This window comes from Amblyomma maculatum, chromosome 1, assembly GCF_055883805.1.
Source record: "Amblyomma maculatum isolate TAMU_Amacu chromosome 1, ASM5588380v1, whole genome shotgun sequence".
Classification (NCBI taxonomy): Eukaryota; Metazoa; Arthropoda; class Arachnida; order Ixodida; family Ixodidae; genus Amblyomma; species Amblyomma maculatum.
Window position 1 is genome coordinate 6305469 of NC_139344.1, and position 21556 is coordinate 6327024.

The 21556-nt window shown below is 45.8% G+C and overlaps 1 protein-coding gene and 1 pseudogene across 2 annotated transcripts; both read right to left on the minus strand.

Annotated features, from left to right (window-relative positions):
* Positions 1 to 12888: 12888 nt before the first annotated feature.
* Positions 12889 to 13520, minus strand: LOC146201557 (uncharacterized; annotated as a pseudogene).
* A 3712-nt stretch (positions 13521 to 17232) lies between these two features.
* Positions 17233 to 21224, minus strand: LOC146201558 (uncharacterized). 2 transcript variants are annotated; one of them, XM_084587640.1, is made up of 3 exons: positions 21125 to 21224; positions 18032 to 18561; positions 17233 to 17319 (listed from the first exon to the last, which is right to left on the minus strand). In XM_084587640.1, exons 1-2 carry the CDS (start codon positions 21128 to 21130, stop codon positions 18034 to 18036), a joined length of 534 nt encoding a protein of 177 aa, XP_084443766.1. In that variant the 5' UTR covers positions 21131 to 21224; the 3' UTR covers positions 17233 to 17319; positions 18032 to 18033. The 2 variants fall into 2 exon arrangements, with proteins under 2 accessions (XP_084443766.1, XP_084443767.1); XM_084587641.1 differs by lacking the exon at positions 21125 to 21224 and having other exon boundaries at positions 18032 to 18567.
* Positions 21225 to 21556: the final 332 nt, after the last annotated feature.

Here is a 21556-nt window from a genome sequence, read left to right on the forward strand (position 1 = left end):
TGAACATCGCGTTCCTCTTTTTATACTGCGCTCCTCTTGAAGACGTCATGGAAAACAGCATAAAAAAGCGTGGTACATCAAGTTTTGCAGGTCGCCGGGAATTTCACCTGCAACGGCAACAAACAAGAGCGTGCGAGAACACCTCGGCCGGACGAATGCTGCCCTCCGCTCTGTCGCTCTTGCACCTTTCGGCTGTCGTTCCTCGAAGGGCCAATATCCTCTCGCGTTCGTTCGATTTCCTTAGCGTTGCTCCGTCCCTCTACCATCGTTCGGTACTAAATGGCCATGTGCTCGTTCTTATAACTCGGTTGCGTATGTCTTCACAAAATGTTTTGAGTAACTGTTTTCTCTAAGGAAAATTGCACTCCGTTTCCGCGTATCTCAGTGAAACATATCTGGCACTTTGGCCATGACATGCAAGTGTGCCTTGTTCGTTTCATTTCGGCGTCCGCTAATGTACAGCTTATAACAGCGGCGTCCAGATATCTTTCAAGCGCATTTTGTTTTGTGTTGAGATCAGACTGGTTCAAAGTATCACATTGTCAGCGCTCCTAGAACCTATATCCCTTTCTCTGTTATGGTCAGGACGTGGAAACAACGCCTTGGTTTCTCTGCAGCATGCAACTATGCTTGAACACTTCTTTGCTGCTTCGTTATTGTTTTTTTTCTCCATTATTACCGATTTCGAGACAAGAGAAAGTGTTTGTTAGTAAAATATGGTATTTTGTCCTTTATTTTTTACTTAACCATTTATTCACCGAGAAATACGCTGTTTCCTTACACGATATATGGACAGCTTTTTAAGCTTTTGAAACGTGTTTTGATTAATTATTTCAAGTAAATTAGAATCACACTGAAGGGGATGCTTTAAGTGGTGGGCTCGATAACTGTGTCCTGGTACAGGCCCCTAATACGTTCATTCTTACGATGCAGATGACCATCATCATAATCCTAATGATCCAAAATTTACTGCTTACTGCCCTGGCTTATGCGCCTTCAGATGCATCCTCAGGGCTTACTATAATCTGCCCATAAAGGGCAGCCATGCGCCACTTTTTACCGGTCCTTAACCCGTCACCATCATACCGTCACCGCCAACGTTGGAGCGCGATTTGCCGTTCCTAGGGATAACCTGGAAGACTCCATCGCCATCAGCAACAGCAGATCAGCTCAGTGACTGTTCGCGTGTCTGAAGCTTTGCTGACAACCTTCTTTGTTTGATTAATTTGTTTTGTTTTATTTTTGTTTGCCCATGCAGTTGACATCACGTTTTGCTATTAAAAAGGGTAAAGCCAGTATCACCGTCACAATCAACTTTAAATGAGCAACCGCTATAAATGCAGCTCTGTGTTATTAGTGACTGTGCCACGGTACAAGTCGGTAACAAGTTCATTTTTACGATGTAGGTCTGTCAAACTTGCACCCGTTTTGTCAAAAAGGTCGAATTATTACTTTCTGGTGATGTTCCCTAGCCAACGGGGCTTGATCGCGTTGCTGATGTATGTGTTCATGTTAATAGCTCGCTACTAATCCAGTCAGGTGACGGTGAAACTAATCAGGTCCTGCCGACGTGGATGTTGTACTGGCCGAGTTGTGAAAGCTTACCGCAGGACTAACTAGACTTGTTGAAAAAGTGCAGGCTCCCAAAGCTGAAATAATAGGAACAAGCAAAAGAATGAACGATTTGAACAAGCGCATGGCTGTCCTAGAGGTCCATTATCAAGCTTCCATTCTAAAGCGCCAGGAGTAGATTTATTACCAGTGGTATAGTCGAAGATAAGTTGTCTTCTGTCCAAATTAGACGCTGGTATGAATGACGCTTAAAACTGATCACGCTGAAATACCTGATTTTCTACGAAATCGTCGGCCTCACTGCAAATTGAACCTTTGCCAAATCTAAGGAAATAATAATGAAATTCCGCACTGAACAACTAGAGGCACCGAACCGATAGAAATAGAACGAGCAGATCGCTTAGGGCGACACTCAGACACTCAGAGTCACCCACTATTAGACAAATTTGCGCACTGGAAAACGAAAGAGGCCCTTCTGTCGAAAGGCCGCCGTAAGAAAAACGAGGATTTCTCTTGCCCGGTTCAGAAAGCAAGGAAAGCACGGGAACTCACCTTTACCGCTTTCGTCATAGCTGGAGTTAGGTAGTGCAACTTCGTTTATTTCAAATTAATTTCCACCCAGTTACGCTTTTGCGTTAAATAAGCGCCAACTGCTGAGTTAATGCACACTACTGCCAACATTGAAGTAGCGAGCCTTGCGCTGTGCAGTAAGCGGCTCAGGATATTTTCTTAACATTTCTATCCAGCGCTGAAAAAGCTGCCGCAGTCAAATTATGAGAACGCTGTATTGACCTTAGCGTTAACCTTAACGTCATTAGGAGCCTCCGTAAAGAACCTCCTAATTGACGTACCATTAGACATTTGAAGAAGGGAGGTTGACTGAAACCCAATTAGTCGGGATGGCTCGTGACAAAAAATAAACGTCGAATTTATGATCAGTATGCCGACATAGATTGGTATATGATGTCCCAAAGCGACGTGAGCTATATAAGGACGCCATAGTTCAACGCTCCAGGTTTGCATCGACCTCATGGTGGTACGTGCATTGTGACAGACGCCTCCGTCAAAACACAGCCGTCGCGGCAGGAACGAAACCGGCGTCATCGGACTTAGCTGTCGAGCATCCTAGTCCCTGAGCTACTGTGACACCAGGAAGCTTGTCTAGCATGCGTCATATACCTACCTAAAACGACGCTCTGTGTCCCGCTTCATTGTGATTAAAGTTTCTATGGTGAAGCATGTTTCGTTTGAATGGTGCTATCTTTTTGTCATCTGTAAAGCCTATAGAAAAGACAATAGTGCATAGCTTTCTTCGTCCATGATACCTTCTACACAATGCGGTCATGCTGTCCTCATCATTGCTCGTGGCTATGCATTCTCGTCTCAGAGAACTTTGTGGCTCTTCTTTATCTTCTGAGAAATTCTCTTAGGCTTATGGCTCTATCGTGGCTTGCATTGTGTGACTCTATTTCGCTCAATTACACGCTCAATGACACCAGCGGCAACGCTGCTCAACCGCCGAAAAGGCCCAAAGAGCTGCGCGCTAAAACGAAATAGTAGCTTCCTTTATTGTATGTCACCTATTATTATTAGGTATATGGAGCCCCTCATAGAGTTTCCCTACTCTTGTCTGCACTACACATGAGAATTTGCAAAGAGCTGGCGAATGGCATTGTCCGGGGCGGTTAACACACTAATGGGCAAATTAACAAGTAGCCGCTTACCTATTAAGCTATAGTGAGCCGCTGAACGTCATATCCCCGCAGCAGCAGTGTGTCATGGCTGTACGTGTAGTGCTGGTGCCTGTCAGGTTTTACACAATTTTGCAAAAGACAATCGTGGAACGAGCCAAACGAAAAAAAAAACACAAACCAGACTAGAGCACTGGTGAGCAATTTGTGCTTTGTATTGTCTTTTTTTATATGCAGTATCTTTTGCACGTCTGTTACAAGTTACAACTAGTACAATTTCCCTTTCCAATGCGATGCTATCTTACTTCCACGGTCAAAATGTTCCGGTCTTTCTGTGCTATGATCCGCATAATTTCAAATAGGCTACCTCAAGAGCAAACAACAACTAGTGACGACAACGAAGATGCCATTTTATTTGACTGCGGTGCTTTATTGCCTAGAACGGTACTAGAAATGAAAAGCAAAAATGGTATCCATCCTCCCATATTCATGAGGTTTTCACCGAGAGCTGAAGATTGCCCAACCATGTCTTGAGCATCCACCAGCTCAATCGCACCTCTACCACACCTCTCACTATACACTTTTAACATGCTTTGCTACCGTTACCGCTACCAGGGTACCTTGAGTCCGATTGTCCATGCGTCGCCTCCTACCGCAGGAAAGCATTAAAAAAATATTTACCATGCCGTGAAACGGTAGAGCAGTACCGCGAACCGTAGCAGCGGCACAGGCGCCACTATTTGTGAAGGGCGGCGGCGTTGGCACTGCGTGGCAGCACCCGGATAACCTAGCTTCGGCTATACTCTACAAAGATAAAATAAAAACCGCATGTTAGTTTTGTTTTTCTTGCGTGTGTTGTGAAGTAGGTTTGCATAAGGAGGTTCGCTATCGCTCCGAAAAAATTGAAGGGCGGATTGGTCCAGACGCGGCAAGCAGGCGTACTGCTGCCCCCGTCTGGCCCGTCTGGCGCCCTCAGGGTCGACCTGCCTGTGTATGAGCAGTATAGCTGGCCACGGAACGCCTGCTGCCGTAGCAAATTTATTCGTTCTGAAATTTTTCGCATGACGCATTATCATAGTAACTACGAAAAATTGTTATTATCTAAGACACTGTCGGAGTGTATGTCGCTATATCATGAAGGTATACGAATCTTCGCAGGAGTGCAAATCGTGGGGTCATTCACTGGCAAAACACCGCGCTGTGCTCGGCATGGGCACTTTTTTTTTACGCGATAAGTATGCCATGCGTAGATGCAGTAGATTCCACCAATAAGAAGTAAGCGATTACCATCGGAGGAGGGAGAAGAGGTAAAACTTCATTGAATAAGCAGGAGTTTGTTGAGTTCATTGTCGGGGTCCTTGTTCTACAGCTCCACTGGCTGTAGCTACCCCCGTGCAACGTTTCAATGGAGACCATCTGGTCCCGTGGCCTGGTCTCCATGGTTAGTGTTGCTCAACAGCGCTTCATACCACTCAAAAGGTGTGTTCTGTGTCGGTACCTTGCTTGGTTTACCCCAATAAGTTTGTAGATGGGTTCAGCACGCTTCAGTCCGGTGACTCGACCTCGCAAAAAAAAACGTAAGATTTCGTGACTGAAGAAGCATCTAAGCTGACAGCAGCTGCGAATTTCTGCTCGAATGAAGACGTATAAGCCGGCTGCCTATGTTATCAGAGTAGATATCAGTGTAGAAAGTGTATCCGGTACACGTGGGTGGCTCTGGTAAACGTCACAAATGCACAGATCTGTATCGCGTAGTCCGGTATTGGTAACGGCAGCACAGTACACAGTACGCTAAAGGTGTCAATTCATTGGCACGCAGGAAGCTCACATATATAAGGTCTTAAACAAGGATTATTGAAAAATTCCTTCCCCACGCCTAGTTGGCTTCCGGCTAAGTCGATTACGTGATAGATTTTACAGGGCAGGGTCTAAACACAAAAGCACATTTCAAAATACGAATTGTGTCGTCGAATAATCTAATTTAGTATACGCTTCTTGGATGCTGTTATAGATCGGATTTGAAATCAGTGTTATTTGTGTATAGTTGAGGGCATTCCTAATCTACAATAAATATCTCTACGATGTATACTACAATTTACTACGAATTTGAAAGAGGCCATGGTATTTAACACATAAAAAATAAGTATAATGCAGGAATACTGTAAGACACTGCGCTGACATGTTAAACTACGGCGGCAGCGTTTCTACCGAGAAAAGCTGCAAAATATCTATACTCTGCTACTCTTGTTAATTTCAGGGCAGATCTTTTTGTTGGCAGGTTAACCCAAACATTACTAAAATGTTCCATGTAATCGTACTCCTATGGTTTTTGTAGACAGTAACATGTTGGTACCATCAGACGTGAGACAAATGCTTGTTTCTAAGTGTTAGCTCTATGAATTCTAGAGCGCCGAAAAGAAGTTATCTATGTCTGAACAGATTACTTAGAAATAACAAACACTGAAAACTAAAAATAAAACAAATTTGGAAGCCCATCGGTTTCGAAGGCGGAGCGGCAGGAAGAGATCAGCTTCGGAAGCCATTGCTCGAGGGCACTCTACTAACGCCGCAATTTTTTGTACGTGGTATTTATTACATGTTTTTATGTACAGAACTGGGTATATATATTGTGAGCCTTCTGTGGACCTTCTTTCATTTGTACATGCCATGATCTTCTTTCATTTGTACATACCATCATCATCGTCCCGCGGCGCCGGCTCCGGCGCGCGCCTTGGTTCGTGATCGGATTAAAAACGCTAGACAAGGCTTGGCTGTCCTTGCCGTCACGACCTCGCCGTCTCAACCTAGACCTCTTTTACAAGTGGTGGAGGCGAAATTTGATCCCCTTGCTGCCTTGGGCCCTGCCTCTCGCTGGAGCTACGTTCCGGTCGCCGTTTGGCAACTGCCACCATCGCTATGTCTACCGACAGTACCCACGAACAAGCCGGACCCTCTACCTCGGCTGCACCACCCCCTCCGACTGTGCCCACACGACAGCGCGACCCGCCGCTGTTCGCTGGTCGTCGCGATGAAGACGTCGATGACTGGCTTGACACTTACGAACGCTGCAGTGCCTACAACCGGTGGGACGATGCTCTGAAATTTCTCAACATCTCGTTCTACCTTATTGAGGTCACCAGGACTTGGTTCATCAACCGCGAGCCCCACACAACGAACTGGACCACCTTCAAACAGCAGTTCCGACAGTACTTCGCCGACCCGGCAGTTCGGACTGAGATCGCGAAGACCAAGCTCGCTTCATGCCGTCAAGGTCCTGATAAGTCATATGCGTCTTACATAGAGGCCATACTTGCACTCTGCCGGCGTATTAGTCCCACCATGGCGGAACATGAACGAGTACACCACGTCTTGAAAGGAATCAATTCTACGGCGTATAACATCCTAGTTGCTCAGAATCCTTCAACTACTGATTCCATTATTACGACCTGCCAACGCATCGACCAGCTGCAGTCCTCCCGATTGCAGCCCGCCAACGCTACTGGCCCGACCTATGCTGATCTCGACCTGCGGGCACTTATTCGAGCCATCATCCGCGAGGAGCTCCAGGCGCTCAAGCCTGTCTATCGACACGGGTGCGAACACTCTTCGGCAACATCTAATGACGCAGGTCTTCGCAGCATCATCAAAGAAGAGCTGGCAACAATCACCGAACCTATAACATCTGGCCCTCCGGCACCCCGCTCAGTACCGACTTACACGCACGTCGCAGCATCCCCCCCTTTTTTAGTTCCCCCGCCTCGACCGGCACCAAACTACAATCACGTCAATGCAATAACGATGGCTCAACCTGCACCACCCTATTACGCACCTTGGCGCCCCTCCCGACCAATTTGCTATTACTGTGGCATTAGAGGACATATATCTCGCGTCTGTCGGCGCCGCCTCCAGAACGAGCGCCGTGGTTACTATACCTTTGAAAGTGACATCCCTCCAACGTCATATCAACACCGGTTTACTCCAAGCCCACCTCGAAGGCCATTCCCACCTCCAGAATCCTCGTCTGAGCCTCGTGGAACCCATGCATCCCGACGTCGGTCCCTATCCCCATACCGCCGCTCAGTTTCCCCTCTGCGACCCGCAACAACTATCCCTGTCCGCCATCCGGAAAACTAAGCGCTGCAGTTTGCGGAGGTCAAACTGCACTCTGCGAACTTACCAAAAGTCCTCCAGATCGCCCGTATAATGTGATTTCTGTTTTCGCTGAAGGATTAGCGGTCGAAGCATTGATTGATATAGGAGCTGCAATTTCTGTCATTCACGCTGATTTGTGCTACCGTTTGCGAAAAGTGACGACACCATATGATGGGCCTGAACTCCGTGGAGCCAATGACGTCCCTTTGCGCCCTTTAGCAAAGTGCACCGTACGAATTGTTATTGACGGCGTCCGCCATCATGTGCAGTTTGCTGTGCTCTCACCATGTGCGCATCTGATGATTTTAGGATGGGATTTTTCGTCAACCGCTTCGGCGTTAATTTCTTGTGGCAACCGTGTTATCCATATGACAGACAGCTATTTTTCATCTGAAGTTTCTGAACGACATCATCCCCTAGTTGCCGCCGCTGATACTGTTTTGCCTCCTCAGTGCGAAAAACTGCTTACCGTTGTTTCTGACCACATCACTGACGGGGACGTACTCATCGCACCATCTCATCGTCATCTTGCACGCGGTATCGCCTTCCCGTTCTAGTCTTGTGAGGTTCTGCAACGGCTCAGCGACAGTAGCGGCCACTAACACTTCACGTGAATCCCTCGTGCTCACAAAAGGAACTTCTCTCCACTGCATGGTGGATGCTCAACCTTTGTCCTTGATGGTGCTCACCGCCCCTCTGCCTCAGCGCCGTGTTTCGCCAGACGTCTCTCTTTCTGTTCTCACAAAGACTATTAATCCTAACCTCACGCCGAACCAACGCCAAGAACTGCTGACATTGCTTCGACACCACCAAGCCATTTTTGATGCCACTTCTCCACCACTGGGACGGACTAGTGTTGCGCACCATCGCATCATTACTGAAGGTAACTCTATCGTTCGCCGACGGCCTTATCGGCTTTCCCTCTCTGAACGAAAAGTAATTGAAGAAAATGTAAATGACATGCTCCATCGCAATATTATTCGTCCCTCGACAAGCCCATGGTCCTCCCCAGTAGTGTTAGTTAAAAAAAAGGACGGCTCGGTACGCTTTTGTGTTGATTACCGGGCACTCAACAAAATTACCCGCAAAGATGTATACCCAATGTCAAGAATTGATGACGCCCTTGACTCTCTCCAAGGCGCCGAATATTTCTCGACTTTGGACCTCCGCTCAGGTTATTGGCAAATACCTATGCACGAGGACGATAAAGAAAAAACCGCTTTCTCAAATCCCGATGGCCTTTACGAATTTATTGTTATGCCTTTCGGACTTTGTAACGCACCAGCGACATTTGAAAGAATGATCGATACTGTGCTTCGTGGCCTAAAATGGAGAACCTGTTTATGTTACTTGGATGACATTGTTATCTTTTCGGCAACCTTTAACGACCATCTCACGCGCCTGAATGAGGTCCTCACGTGTCTCACTTCAGCGGGCCTTCAGCTCAACACCAAGAAGTGCCACTTTGCACAGAAGGAAATTAAAATATTGGGACATCTAGTCAGCCATGACGGCATTCGTCCAGACCCTGAAAAATTCATCGCGGTCTTGAACTTTGCTCGTCCACAACGCATTACAGAATTGCGCAGTTTTCTCGGCCTGGCGTCTTACTTCCGGCGTTTTATAAGGCATTTTGCAAGTATTGCTGCTCCACTTCATGAACTACTTAAAGCACGCAGCACTTTCGTGTGGACTGAACAGTGCGAAGCCGCTTTTAATAATCTGAAGCACGCCCTCACACCAGACCCTGTTCTTGGCCACTTCAGTGAAAGCGCTCCAACCATCTTGCACACTGATGCTAGTGGTCTCGGTCTTGGAGCTGTACTCCTGCAGCGCGATGCAACTTCGCGTGAGAAAGTGATTGCCTTCGCCAGTCGGACTATGACTCCAGCTGAGAAAAACTACACCATTACCGAGCAGGAGTGCCTTGCCGTCGTCTGGGCTGTCCAAAAATTTCGCCCTTACCTATATGGTCGGCATTTCACAGTTGTGACCGATCACCATGCTCTTTTCTGGTTGTCTTCGCTCAAAAATTTGACAGGCCGACTTGGCCGTTGGATTCTACGCCTGCAAGAATACAATTTCGACGTCACTTATAAATCGGGTCGCCAACACCAAGACGCCGACGCTCTTTCTCGCTGTCCACTTTCGGAATCGGCTTGCTGTTTTTCTTCCCAATGCATTTCCACCTATGACCACAGCCGACCATCTCTTTCTCCGACGTATATCACAACAGTTTCATTTGATGACTCTGAAAACAAACACGCTCTCCGCTCACAGCAATTAGCCGATGCCTACTGCCGACCCATCATCGACCGCCTTATTGGCGCTTCGGACCCACCCAATGCTCGGCTTCGCCGACAACTTCGCAATTTTAAGCTCGAAGATGGCATCCTACTCCGCTTCGTGTATTGCCCTGATGGAACTCGCTGGATCCCAGTCGTGCCGCGTGTGCTTCGTCCATGTATACTGGCGGCTCTCCACGATGACGCTACTGCAGGTCACCTTGGTGTTGACAAAACCTACGACCGAGTGAAAAAACGATTCTTTTGGCCTGGCCTATCTTCTTGCGTTGCCAAATACGTCGCATCCTGCCCTCTGTGCCAACGTCGCAAACGGCCGACGTCTTCGCCCGCTGGCCTTCTACAACCTGTTCCCTGTCCCGCCACGCCGTTCGACGTAGTCGGCATTGACTTATATGGTCCCCTACCTCTCTCCGATGGGGGTAACCATTGGATTATAACAGCTGTCGACCACCTTACACGCTACGCTTAGACAGCACCTGTACCGACCGGTTCCGCTCAAGAAGTAGCAAATTTCTTTTTGCGATCAATTGTATTGCGTCATGGCGCTCCTCGGGTGCTCCTAAGTGACCGCGGGACGGCCTTCTAATCGGCAGTCGTTGCCGAAGTTCTTCACGCGTCATCCACCCTTCATAAGACAACCTCAAGCTATCATCCCCAGACTAACGGGCTGACTGAGCGATTTCACCGCACCTTATCGGATATGATCTCCATGTACATCTCACCGGATCATCGAAATTGGGACATTATTCTACCATTCGTCACTTTCGCCTATAACACAGCAGTACAGCGGACTACCGGTTATTCTCCATTTTTCCTCGTTTATGGCCGTCCTCCCACTACAATTCTCGAAGCTTCCTTCTTCTCTACGCCCGACTACTCCACATCAGCACCTACCTAGTTCTTATCTCGTGTGGCCAGATGCCGTCATCTTGCCCGCCTCAACACAGCAGCGTGCCAGGAAGACCGCAAGAGTCGCTACGATTCTACGCATCGCGTGGTCTCTCATCGTCCCGGTGACGAAGTACTGCTGTATACACCACTGCTCACCCCTGGCCTTAGTGACAAATTCCACCACCGCTACCTTGGTCCCTACGAGATTATCAGCCAAACTTCTCCAGTTAACTACAAAGTCACGCCTGTTGATCCCCCAGCCGATCGACGCCACCGTGGAACTGAAATTGTTCATGTTTCTCGCTTGAAACCGTTTGTGCGCCGCGGTACATCGGTTAATTAGGAGCGACCAGGCTGGCCGCTTCCGACCCCCCGGGCAGATTGTGTGAGCCTTCTGTGGACCTTCTTTCATTTGTGCATGCCATGATCTTCTTTCATTTGTAGATACCATCACCATCGTCCCGCGGCGCCGGCTCCGGCGCGCGCCTGGCTTCGTGATCGGATTAAAAACGCTAGACAAGGCTTGGCTGTCCTTGCCGTCACGACCTCGCCGTCTCGACCTAGCCCTCTTTTACAATATAGAATATTCACAGAGCGCTCAGCTGTCGATGAGCGGCGCTATCTTTACAAAAAATACACATAGAAAAAAAAGGGGGGGGGGGGGGTATGAACATGATGTCAACAGCAGAATACAGTCTGGCTAAGAGTAATTTTCCTCATAAATTACCTTTGGTTGGAGAATTAGCTAACGCCGCAACCGGTTGCCTCTCGCTTTAACGGCCACTCTCGGGCTGTGCATTACGTCTTCGACTTCGTCAGCTTCTATCCGCGTACAAGAGGTTCATAACATACCGCAGTCGTTTTGCCCTCCTAAAGTGTGTTCTGCGGGCATATACAGTATAGCTTTCGACCAATAATGTCCACACTCACTGATTTCGACCATTTTTGCCTGGAGCCTAACCTTTAAAGCTTAGTCTTTAACTGAAAGCGAAGCGAAACACGACCTGCCAGTGGAAACACTTCCTATTTAGCCAACATACCTAAATCGGCTGCATCTTTTTTGTTTTCTCTCTGTGCGTTGAAATTCAACAAGAAAATCGATACGCTTTACATATTCAACGCACGTGAATTTCTAGACAAGTCAGTTCGCGTTGTCGTTTCTTATATTCTCTCACGAGAATCGAGACACCAAAAAAAATTTGCTCCTGGCTGCACATAAGGCAGAAAACTTCATTGCGTATGTGCTTGCAATAGAATTCGCAATTTTTCGCAACAACCTAGGTCTCTCTAACAATAAAACAAGGATATGGACTTTTTCTTCGCAGCAACCAGTGAGCCTGCGTGGATTCTTCCAGGAACAGCTGACAAACAGAAAAAGAACAAAAAGAGAATTGTTTTTTGTTGAGTGTGTGCGAGATTGATGTAGGGGATGTGCTTGGGTATGAAGGAGGCAGTTGCCCTCGAGTGTGAAGGAGCAAGCGTCTAATTGTGCTCGTATCAACAATTGGTTCTGTGGGCTTATGTTGCGTTCTTTGACTATCTTCATTGCGCCGCTGTTCCTGTGCCCCAACTAACCTACAATCTGCTATTCCGCCCGCATTCTCCTTTAGACCAGCCACAGCAGATAGTGAAAATATCCCCTACCATGATATCCAGACAGATATGTACCGTTAGTTTTAGCAAGCCGATTTTATTGGACTTTGCGGACGAACGAAGGCTTGTGAAAGTCGGAACACCATACAAACTGTGTTGGCAGGAAAAAAAACATTAGAACTCTACAAAACGTTGGACCACATATGGCACACAGGGATGGAAACAATCACAAAATAATATGAAACGAATTCCGGTTGTGAGCCTTCTTCTTTCTTGTGAGAGTGGCACTTTGGTTCTGCACGATGGTAGCTGATCCTAAAGGAAAAAAAAAAAAAGTCGAGTGAAATTTCTTTATTTTTACACATCCTCTGCGCATATATCCGGGTGCTAAGGTGTAATCGATATTATCTTTGTTACGTGCATAGTGAATATAGAAGAAAAGATTAAAAAATGATGTCATTAACTCTAAGTACTTGCAAGTGAAAGGCAGGCTAGAAAAGAAATAAGCATATGTACCGAATGTAATTTTTTTTATCGCGGTATATCACCTTGAAGCGTTAACAGTAGAATACATAATCTGTGTTTAACTCCTTTAACAGAAGCCTTTAAGTTTATACTTTAAAATTGCCTGCACTGAAAAATGTCGTTCACCGTTCTAACGAGGTGCTGATTTCTGCCTACCTTTAGGCGTGGAAGGCGACGCCTGTGTGACCGACTCCAGCGGCCTGTCCGAAGGATGGCCATCCGAATCCTGCCTGTTGACCAGCGGCACCGCCCAAGAATCCAGATGATCGCTGCTGATGTCCGGCTCCGAACTTCTTGCTGCCACTGGCCGAGAAGCCAATGCTGTGGCTGTATCCCTGTTTGTGACTGTAGGCGTTAGCGTTCCCATGGGAGGATCCACCGGCGAAGGCACCGGAGCCCTGGCTGTATCCTGCAGCTCCTTTCTGGAAGCCTGCTTAGTGTCCTCTGGCAGAAGTACCGTATCCGGACAGGAACCCGCCACCGACTCCATGGCCCAAGCCGACTCCGTGTCCTAGATCATCACCGACAAGAGCAGGATTGCCTACGACTCCAGCATCTGCAAGACCGGAATCTCCAAGGCCAGCACCAACAAGGCCTAGTGCGCGCCAGCACCGTATCCGCCGACGCCACCTAGACTGCCTGCACGAGCTTCAACGTCGTTTTTATTTTTTTTCTTCTCGTCCTGCTTCACGGCCTCTTCGGCGAAGGCGAAGAACTGAGCAAAAAGGAGGACAAAGTGTTCAAATTTATATTGCAATAAGATGCCCCGAAGGTTGGAGGGAACTTTCATGAAATAAATAAAGGTAACACACTCTTGTTCGCGATTCAAATCCAGTGCGATTTAAATTCCGCGGGGGCAGTTCTCTCCGCCTTAAGAAAAATGAAAAACTGTATTACTCGTCTGTTTTGAGCCCGCCTACATGATGTAATGTCTTGTATCTAAAAAATGTGTAATCATAAAGGCAATATGAACAGACCTTCTAGCTCCATTGCTGTAAAATAGTAAAAAACACTACACAACTATAAAATTGTCATTGACAATAGTGACACCTTGCAGAGATACTTCACAATCCTTAGTGGAGTGTAATGGCATTCTGGCTGCAGAAAGCAAACTGTCGTCTATAGTGAAGGACGTTCAACTGAATAAAAGTAAGGAAATGGCGAAGCAACGTCCGCCTTTCGTTATTCCACAATTATTCCGGACTGAAACGGAAACTTTGGTGCAAGTCCCAGTCCTATGACTATATCTACGGGAATAAATAAATGCACGACGAGCGGCAACATGCGATTGTTCCATGTTAATGTGCAAGCGAAGAGGGCGAATCCAGTTCTATTAGCTGTTAAACACACTTCACTCGCAAAATAATTCCGTTAACTCTGAAAGATGTTAAGGCGCTGTTGCGTTGCGTTGGGTATGGTTAAACTCGGACTACATATCGAAATTTTTCCTTCTGGTGGTCTAATAAACCATTCATTCGTACGTGAATAACAGCTTACAGTTGCTGTGGAGTAATTTCATTGCCACTCTAACGCTTACAGAATTGCAATGAAGCATTCAATATCCGCATAAATTATACAGGAACGCAAAGGTAAGCTATGAAATATGTACCTTCATGGCTGTGAAGCAGGTTCAGTTTGAGCTCGAAATCGATGCCTACACAAGTTTCTCTATCTGGATTGGGCCGCACCGTTTAGCAGATACTGGCTTGTCCTCAAACATCGCGTCGCTCTTTTTATACTTTTCTCAGCCTATTAAAAATTCGCTGAAAGAAGCACAAAATAGCGCGGTGCATCAAGTTCTATAGGTAGCCGGGAATTTCAGCCGCAATACGCTTTTCGGTGGAGGCGAAAAGCAAGGGGCTCATGTGGTGTGCGATGTCAGTGCCCGATAAAGAACCCCGGATGGTCGAAATTTTCGGAGACCTCCACTAGGGCGTCTCTCATAGCCTTAGTCGCATTGGGACGGTAAACTCGACTAACCAAACCAAACCATCAACAAACAAGAGCGCGCGAGGGCGCCTCTTTGGAGTGATGTTCTTGGAAGGACCAATATCCCTTTGCTTTCGTTCGATTTACCTAACGTTGCTCCTTCCCTCTTGCGACGTTCTATACTCTGTCCATGTGCTCAGACAAAATGCCCAGGTTGCATGTCTTTCCAAATTTTTTAAAGTAGCCACATTAACAAATAAAAAATATTGCCCTCTGCTTGCCCCCTATCCAGTGCAGCGTCATCTGATATTTTGCCCATGGCATAGAAAGGTGCCTTTTACGTTTCATTTCGGGATCACTTTGTGTACAGCGTATACTAGTGGCATCCAGTCATCTTCTGAGCGGATTTCGTTTCGTGTTTAGAATAGCGTCTTTCGAAGTGTCGCGTTTTCAGCGCTGCTGGAACCAATATCCTTCCTTCTGTTACGGCAAGGCTGTAAAAAAAAAAAAAAAAAAAAAAAATCAAATGACGCTCTGCGTTCACTGAACCATGAAGCTCTGCTTGATCACCGATTCGCTGTTTCGCTGTTGCTCTTATGAACTTTGCCACTAAAGAAGGTGTTCTTCACAAAAATATGGTATCTTTTTCCTTCTTTTTTTTTTTTTCTTATATATTCATCCACCTATATATATATATGTGTTGCTGACAGATTATATGGATAGCTTTTTGAGCTTTTGAAGCGTGATTTGATTGCTCAGCACAAGCGAATTAGAATCATTGGCATAAAAATTGTATAACGAAATCTCGAGAGGGTAGATTTTACTTTCATGAAGCCAGTTAAGGAATGCGCAGTAAGCTAAAAGGGACGACGAAGGTAGGATGGTGCTTCACACGCTAATCCGTCGTGGCAGGTTTCTGCTTGTGGCCTGGTGGGATATGCTAATTGCATTGTTTATCTAACACGAGGGTTGCCCTTTTTTGGGGAGGGGGGGGGGGCAAAAAAGAAATATCAGAAACTTCACCTTTCACGCGAAAACCAAGGTGATCGTAAAGCGATTCCGTGCACTGCCCAAGGAAGAAGGGGGAGATGGAAGGATGGAACTAGAAATCTTATGGCTTTACAGGCTTCAAGAGTGTTTCTCATCTATTTTGATGCAGCTGCGGTTTATTCTAACTTGTGTATGAAGAGTCGTATGCAAGTTTTAGCAAGATTTACTTCCAAATCAAGCTCCTCATATATGTCTGTCTTCTTGGCGAGCTCGAGGAAACCGTAGGAGGGCTTTCCCTGTAGCCCCGTTCCGGCCGAGTCGGTCACACTTGTCTTTTTTTTTTTTTGTATATTTTGCTCATTTAGGTGATCCTTGCCTGTGCGATGCTGGCAACTAAATATAAACTAATAGATAGCGTTTAAATATTCTATGTTCCACTAGCCACATGCACATTCTGAAACCGTTCATGAAAAAAACAGAGCGTCACCCATGGCAGCAACTTTTCGCGATAGTGTGGGAGTCTTGAGTCCCTCAGGCTGAGTTTGGCAAGCTTGGCACTTTAGTAATAGCTGGCGTACTTTTCTCGCAAAGACCACTGAATCCTTTTAGTAAATAAAGAGCAATTTCAAGCAAGGAATCTTAGATAAAAAAATGCGCGCGCAAAAAAAAAAAGTTAGACAGTTTGATTTCCTACTTTCTCCAGGACAACAAAGATAGCGTCCACGACTTTGTTCATCCTGTGCCCCGGCTTCCTTGAATGCAATAGTTCATTTCAATGACACTTATACAACGTTACCGGGCGAAGCACATAAGCACACCCATTCCCACCTCCTTGGCGAAAGTGGATAACATTCCCTATGGGGAGGAAGTGAACGCGAGTGTTCTCTGTTCCGCCTTTTCTATGTGAATATTGTTAATCTCGGTAAACAGTGGCACCAGTAATTGTTTTGCAACCACAAATCTTTGCAGTAATAGTGACAAAGAAAATTTTTCATCCTTCATGCATAAGACGTCTCAAATTCCTTGCTCCTTTGTCTAGTGTTTCTGCACATCGCGCACCGTTAGTCTTCCCTGGTTACACAAGTTAGACTATTCGCAACACAGGCATGAACCGTTTATATGGGTACTACAAAGACGGTAATCATAATATAGGTTAAAAGCGCTAACGACGTAACGGCAACGCGGGAGGAGGACGACACTACGAGCGCTCGTTGTGTCGTTCTCTTTTCTCGTGTTCCGTTCAATTCAATACAATTTTATTTTTCAGAAAGCTTCTACGTTGTTTGCCCTCTTAACATGTAATGAATCGGCAACAAGTCCAGTCTGCTGTTGGGGCCAATCATAGCCATCGTACAGGTCAGTCATTTCATGTTTTGTGTCCGCACGCCCGTATTGATGTTTTTATTACCTCAATATCTTTTTCGACATGCGGCTGACTGGAACCAGCCTCCTCCATAACGTCATATCTATGCCACCACCTGTTCGTCAGCTTCGTGACAGCTGTAACATATCTTGCTTCTTGCAAATTGCGTTTCCGACGGAACACGCGATTTTTTTTTTTTTTTAAGGAATATAAAAGGAAGTCAATGGATTGAAAGATGTTTTATTAGGTATTTGGACTAGCTTGTGAACAGGACCAAAACGGAGACAACCGCAGCCCAGTGGCACTTCTGAAAAACAAGAAGGCAGGGGACGGAGGGGAACATGAGGCTCAATATTTTGCCGAGGCCAAAACATAGGCTACGCTTCAACGTAAAATAAACAGGCGCTAGCTGAAGCTCTCTGCTAGTGATCATGTGTACAAGAGATTGCGTTTTCATGTTGCATTATTTAAGACCGTCATGACTGAACAAGAAACCAGTTGTAATTTTCCCCACAATTGAGCTGTAACACTATAAGCGCAGATAGAGCGGAAAATAGATCCATTGGTTGAAGAAGATCTTTCTAGCACGACCCATTGTCATAATTCAGCTGAAACGTGAAAATTCAGAGATGGTGTGCTCGAAGCTAAAAAAATGATTACTTAGAGGTCGCTAGCGCCTGAACAAGTATGTTATCAAGTGCCTAAACGTTTATGTTTACGACCTCGAAGGATAAGAGCAATTGATACCATATGGTGATACATAAAGCAGACAGTGGTTCATATTGCAAAGCCAATGTTCTTTCTTATACGTATAATGGGGAAACTTGCACTAAGGTCTTTGACACGCTCAAAAGTCTTGATTTTTTTCTGATATTTTTCTTTCCTGTTAGCATAATTTAATGTACTTATATGTCTTTTACATCCTGGATAATTTTCAAGCATGAGCAAACAAGAACCTTCAGCGGGCCTCAATCACCATCATTACTCTCTGGTTTTCATGTTGGTCGGATGGTGCCTACCTTTACCCCTGAAGAGCGACAGCCGCGGGCCCAACCGCAGCGGCCTTTCCGAAGGAGGACTGTCCGAACCCAGTCTGATGACCGGCTTCACCGCCCTTATGACCCGAAGATTCCTGATGACGGCCAGCACCGTAGCTCTTGCCTTCAGTAGCAGAGAAACCGGAACTGTGGCTGTAACCCTGGTTGTTCTTGTAGGCGTTAAAGGTCCTGTGAACGGTGCCGCGGGCGAAGTCGCTGGATCCTTGGTTGTGACCAGCAACACCCTTCTGGAATGCTGACTTGTGTCCTCGGGTGAAAGCGTCGTATCCGGACTGGAAATCAAGGCCGTATCCGAGGCCTGGCCCGAACAGCGCGGGATAGCCTACAGGTCCAGGACCGACGAGGTTGGGTACCACAACGACGTCTAAGCCTCCCAAGAGGACGCCAGGTTCTTCAGCATCGTCTTTGGCATCCTTGGCGTCTTTTATAATCACTTCTTCAGCAAAGGCGTTGCATGCCATGAAGCCCATGAGAACGAGAGCAGCGAAGATCTGCATAGTAAAAATGCACAAACACCAAAGCCGTTTCATGGCGAATAAATATTGTTGAATTCTACTGAATGCGAACACATTTATAGAACATCCACCAGGTTTGTTGACCTTTCCTCGCTATGGTTAAGTGACGATCAATGTGCTCCTCCCAAGTTTGGCATCTAACTGTTCTTTGTATCTTTCGCAATGACGTGAATATTTCTGAAATGTAAATTATTCTGATTTCATGCTAACATGAAATGTTTGACATTAGCTATTTCGCGCGATGGTGAGTATTTTGCAACAAAAGCCAGTTACCACTACATGTTTGACTTACAAGAGTAGACTGTAAATGAAACAAGGTAAAACTAGAACATCTTATATCGCACTTTTTGCAATCGACGTAAGTGAAGTCAGGACCCATGAAGTGGTGATATAAAAGGGTACAGCAATGAACTCAATCAACTGGCGCCGTCGCAAAGGATGTGGTTCCTAATTTCAGCAGTTGATATCTTGGTTAAAGCAGTCTTGACGCCGTAAATAGCATATAAGGGCTCACACAGCTGTCGCCGTTTCCTTTCGCGGTTCTGATCCCGATACGACTCTCCACAATATGAGGCAGGAGTCGATTCCTGTGCTCTGTTCCAGAACTTTGGACGCTGATGCAGTAGAACACCTCAGTTACCAACTGCTTTTCTTTTTGATAGGTGCCCAGTAAAGGCCATTTATTGACGGCTGCATTTAATTTTATTGTGTTTTAAGTTTCGAGACATGAATGGAGCTTATCTGAAAGCTTGAGTAAGCTGTTTTGAACCCTCAAATGTCCAGGACAAAATGAGCAGGATGTGCAGCATGCGCACAAAGATTAAAATATAACGGGGTCAAAAAATAAGTTGCCGCAATTATGTACACACGCTAATTATATTGTGCATTAACCTTTTATACTACATATCGATACTTACATGCATTAAAAGCAAGAGATCATTATTAATAGTGAAGTAGACTGCTAAACCTTGGCAACCATAGCAATGAAATTGCACCAGATGTAGTCCATGGAGTAGCACTGAAACCCAGTTAGGGGCAAATAGCCATTGCGCTCTTATATCCCAGTCATATAAAAGTTCGAGACGAAAACTATCAGTTTCGAAGCAAATGCTCTCAAATCAAAACACATTATTTTTTTAATCGCAAATGAGGCGCAGGAATGTTCAACTTAAAGAACTCCGATCATAGAGGATAAGTGCTTGTGAAGGTTGTTCATTCAATACAGTCAGGCGCAGCGTGCGATGTTAATTTATATAAAACTGGAACCATGACCCACTTATCCTTTTCACTCCACCGTGGTTGCGCAAGGATTAGGGAGCTTTACTGCTGTACCCAAGGATGTTTCTTGATGAAGGCGAAAAGCTATAGCGTCCGTTTGCTGTACGATGTCAGTGCAGGTTAAAAAAACCCTGGTGGTAGAAATTTACAGAGCCCTCCAGAACGGCGTCTCTATCGCCCGAGTACTTTAGTATGATAAACCCCACTGTATAACCTAAACCAAGCCATCTTCATTCCTTACTTAATTATCCGGATTGTTTACGCTCTCGACCTTCACTAGGGTATTATAAAGAGAGCGTGGAAAAGTGGTAATACAGGTGAAGGCTTGAAATTCTTTCTGAAAAAAAAGTAGTCGTGGTTAACCCATTGTTTCTTCTTTATTCATTTATCTGCTATCAACATGTACTACTAAAAGCGAACGTAGTAAGTATTGTAACACTTGTAAGTCAGGCTGCCAGATTCCATGCGAGGCTTGCAGAAAAGCGAGCGCACATGAACATAACACACCGATTTTCGCTTATGTTTCATGCTTCTTTTGAGAGGTCTGAAATTTCAATTCCCCAGCATTGAAGACGTTTTTCTGAACCTTCGTCCGTAACAATATTTAAGAAGCCGAACTATAATATATATTTTTTTCTAAATGACCACACTACCTTGACAATTTGTATTTTGATATTATCATGTACCTGGTTGTGAGAAAAACAGCAGAGCGAAATAGTGCTTTTTTACGTTCACGCTACTTGACGAAATGCGAAAGAAAAGGAAACGGTCGTATGTAGACGCTACAAAGGAAGAAATACGCTACCTGTTTCTTTGCTTGCCTTAAAGCGCATGCTTCTTTCTCGTTGCCAAAAAGCACAATAAAGGAGGTTTGCTATTAAGTATCGACGAACGACGGTCCCTCAAATTCAACTACTATGGCAATATAGTTAGTATCTGTAAGACGAAGTACGCATGGACTTTTGAATTAAAAGCGAAAGAAAAGGAAATGGTCGTATGTAGACGCTACAAAGGAAGAAATACGCTACCTGTATCTTTGCTAGCCTTAAAGCGCATGCTTCTTCTTATTGCCAAAAGCACAATAAAGGAGGTTTGCTATTAAGTATCGACGAACGACGGTCTCTCAAATTCAACTACTATGGCGATATAGTTAGTATCTGTAAGACGAAGTATGCAGTATATCCAGGAACAAAGACGACATAACAGAGCACTTGGTCGAAACAGTGGAGAAGCGCACATCAGGCGTAAATTTGACATTTACCTTCATGGTTGAAGGCTGGGCGTGTTGCCAACGCTGACTTGTGAAAAGCAACTGCTGGTATCACCAGTACTGGCTCCTTGTGAGCACTGACTGGCCGCGCTCTGCCGACTGCGCTATTTATACTGTCTATACCCAGGAGGCCAGGACTTCACAGGTACGAAAAATAGCAAAAGTCGCAACGCTGTGACGAATCCTGTCAAACCCTGCTTGTCAAGTTCATGACCAGCACATTTAGGCAGATGTACGCAAGAAATCCTTGGCCCTCGCAAGGTTGCCCTCTCCCTGTCTGCTCTACCAGCTTTACATTTGCGTTGGAAGCGAAACGGTTTCTGCTCCGTCCTTGCTCGCTGCATCAGATCCTCCTCTTTTCCAACGTCGGTAGCGTCTCCACTTCTACTACCGGCACGGAAATGCTAATATGTGGCTTCGTCA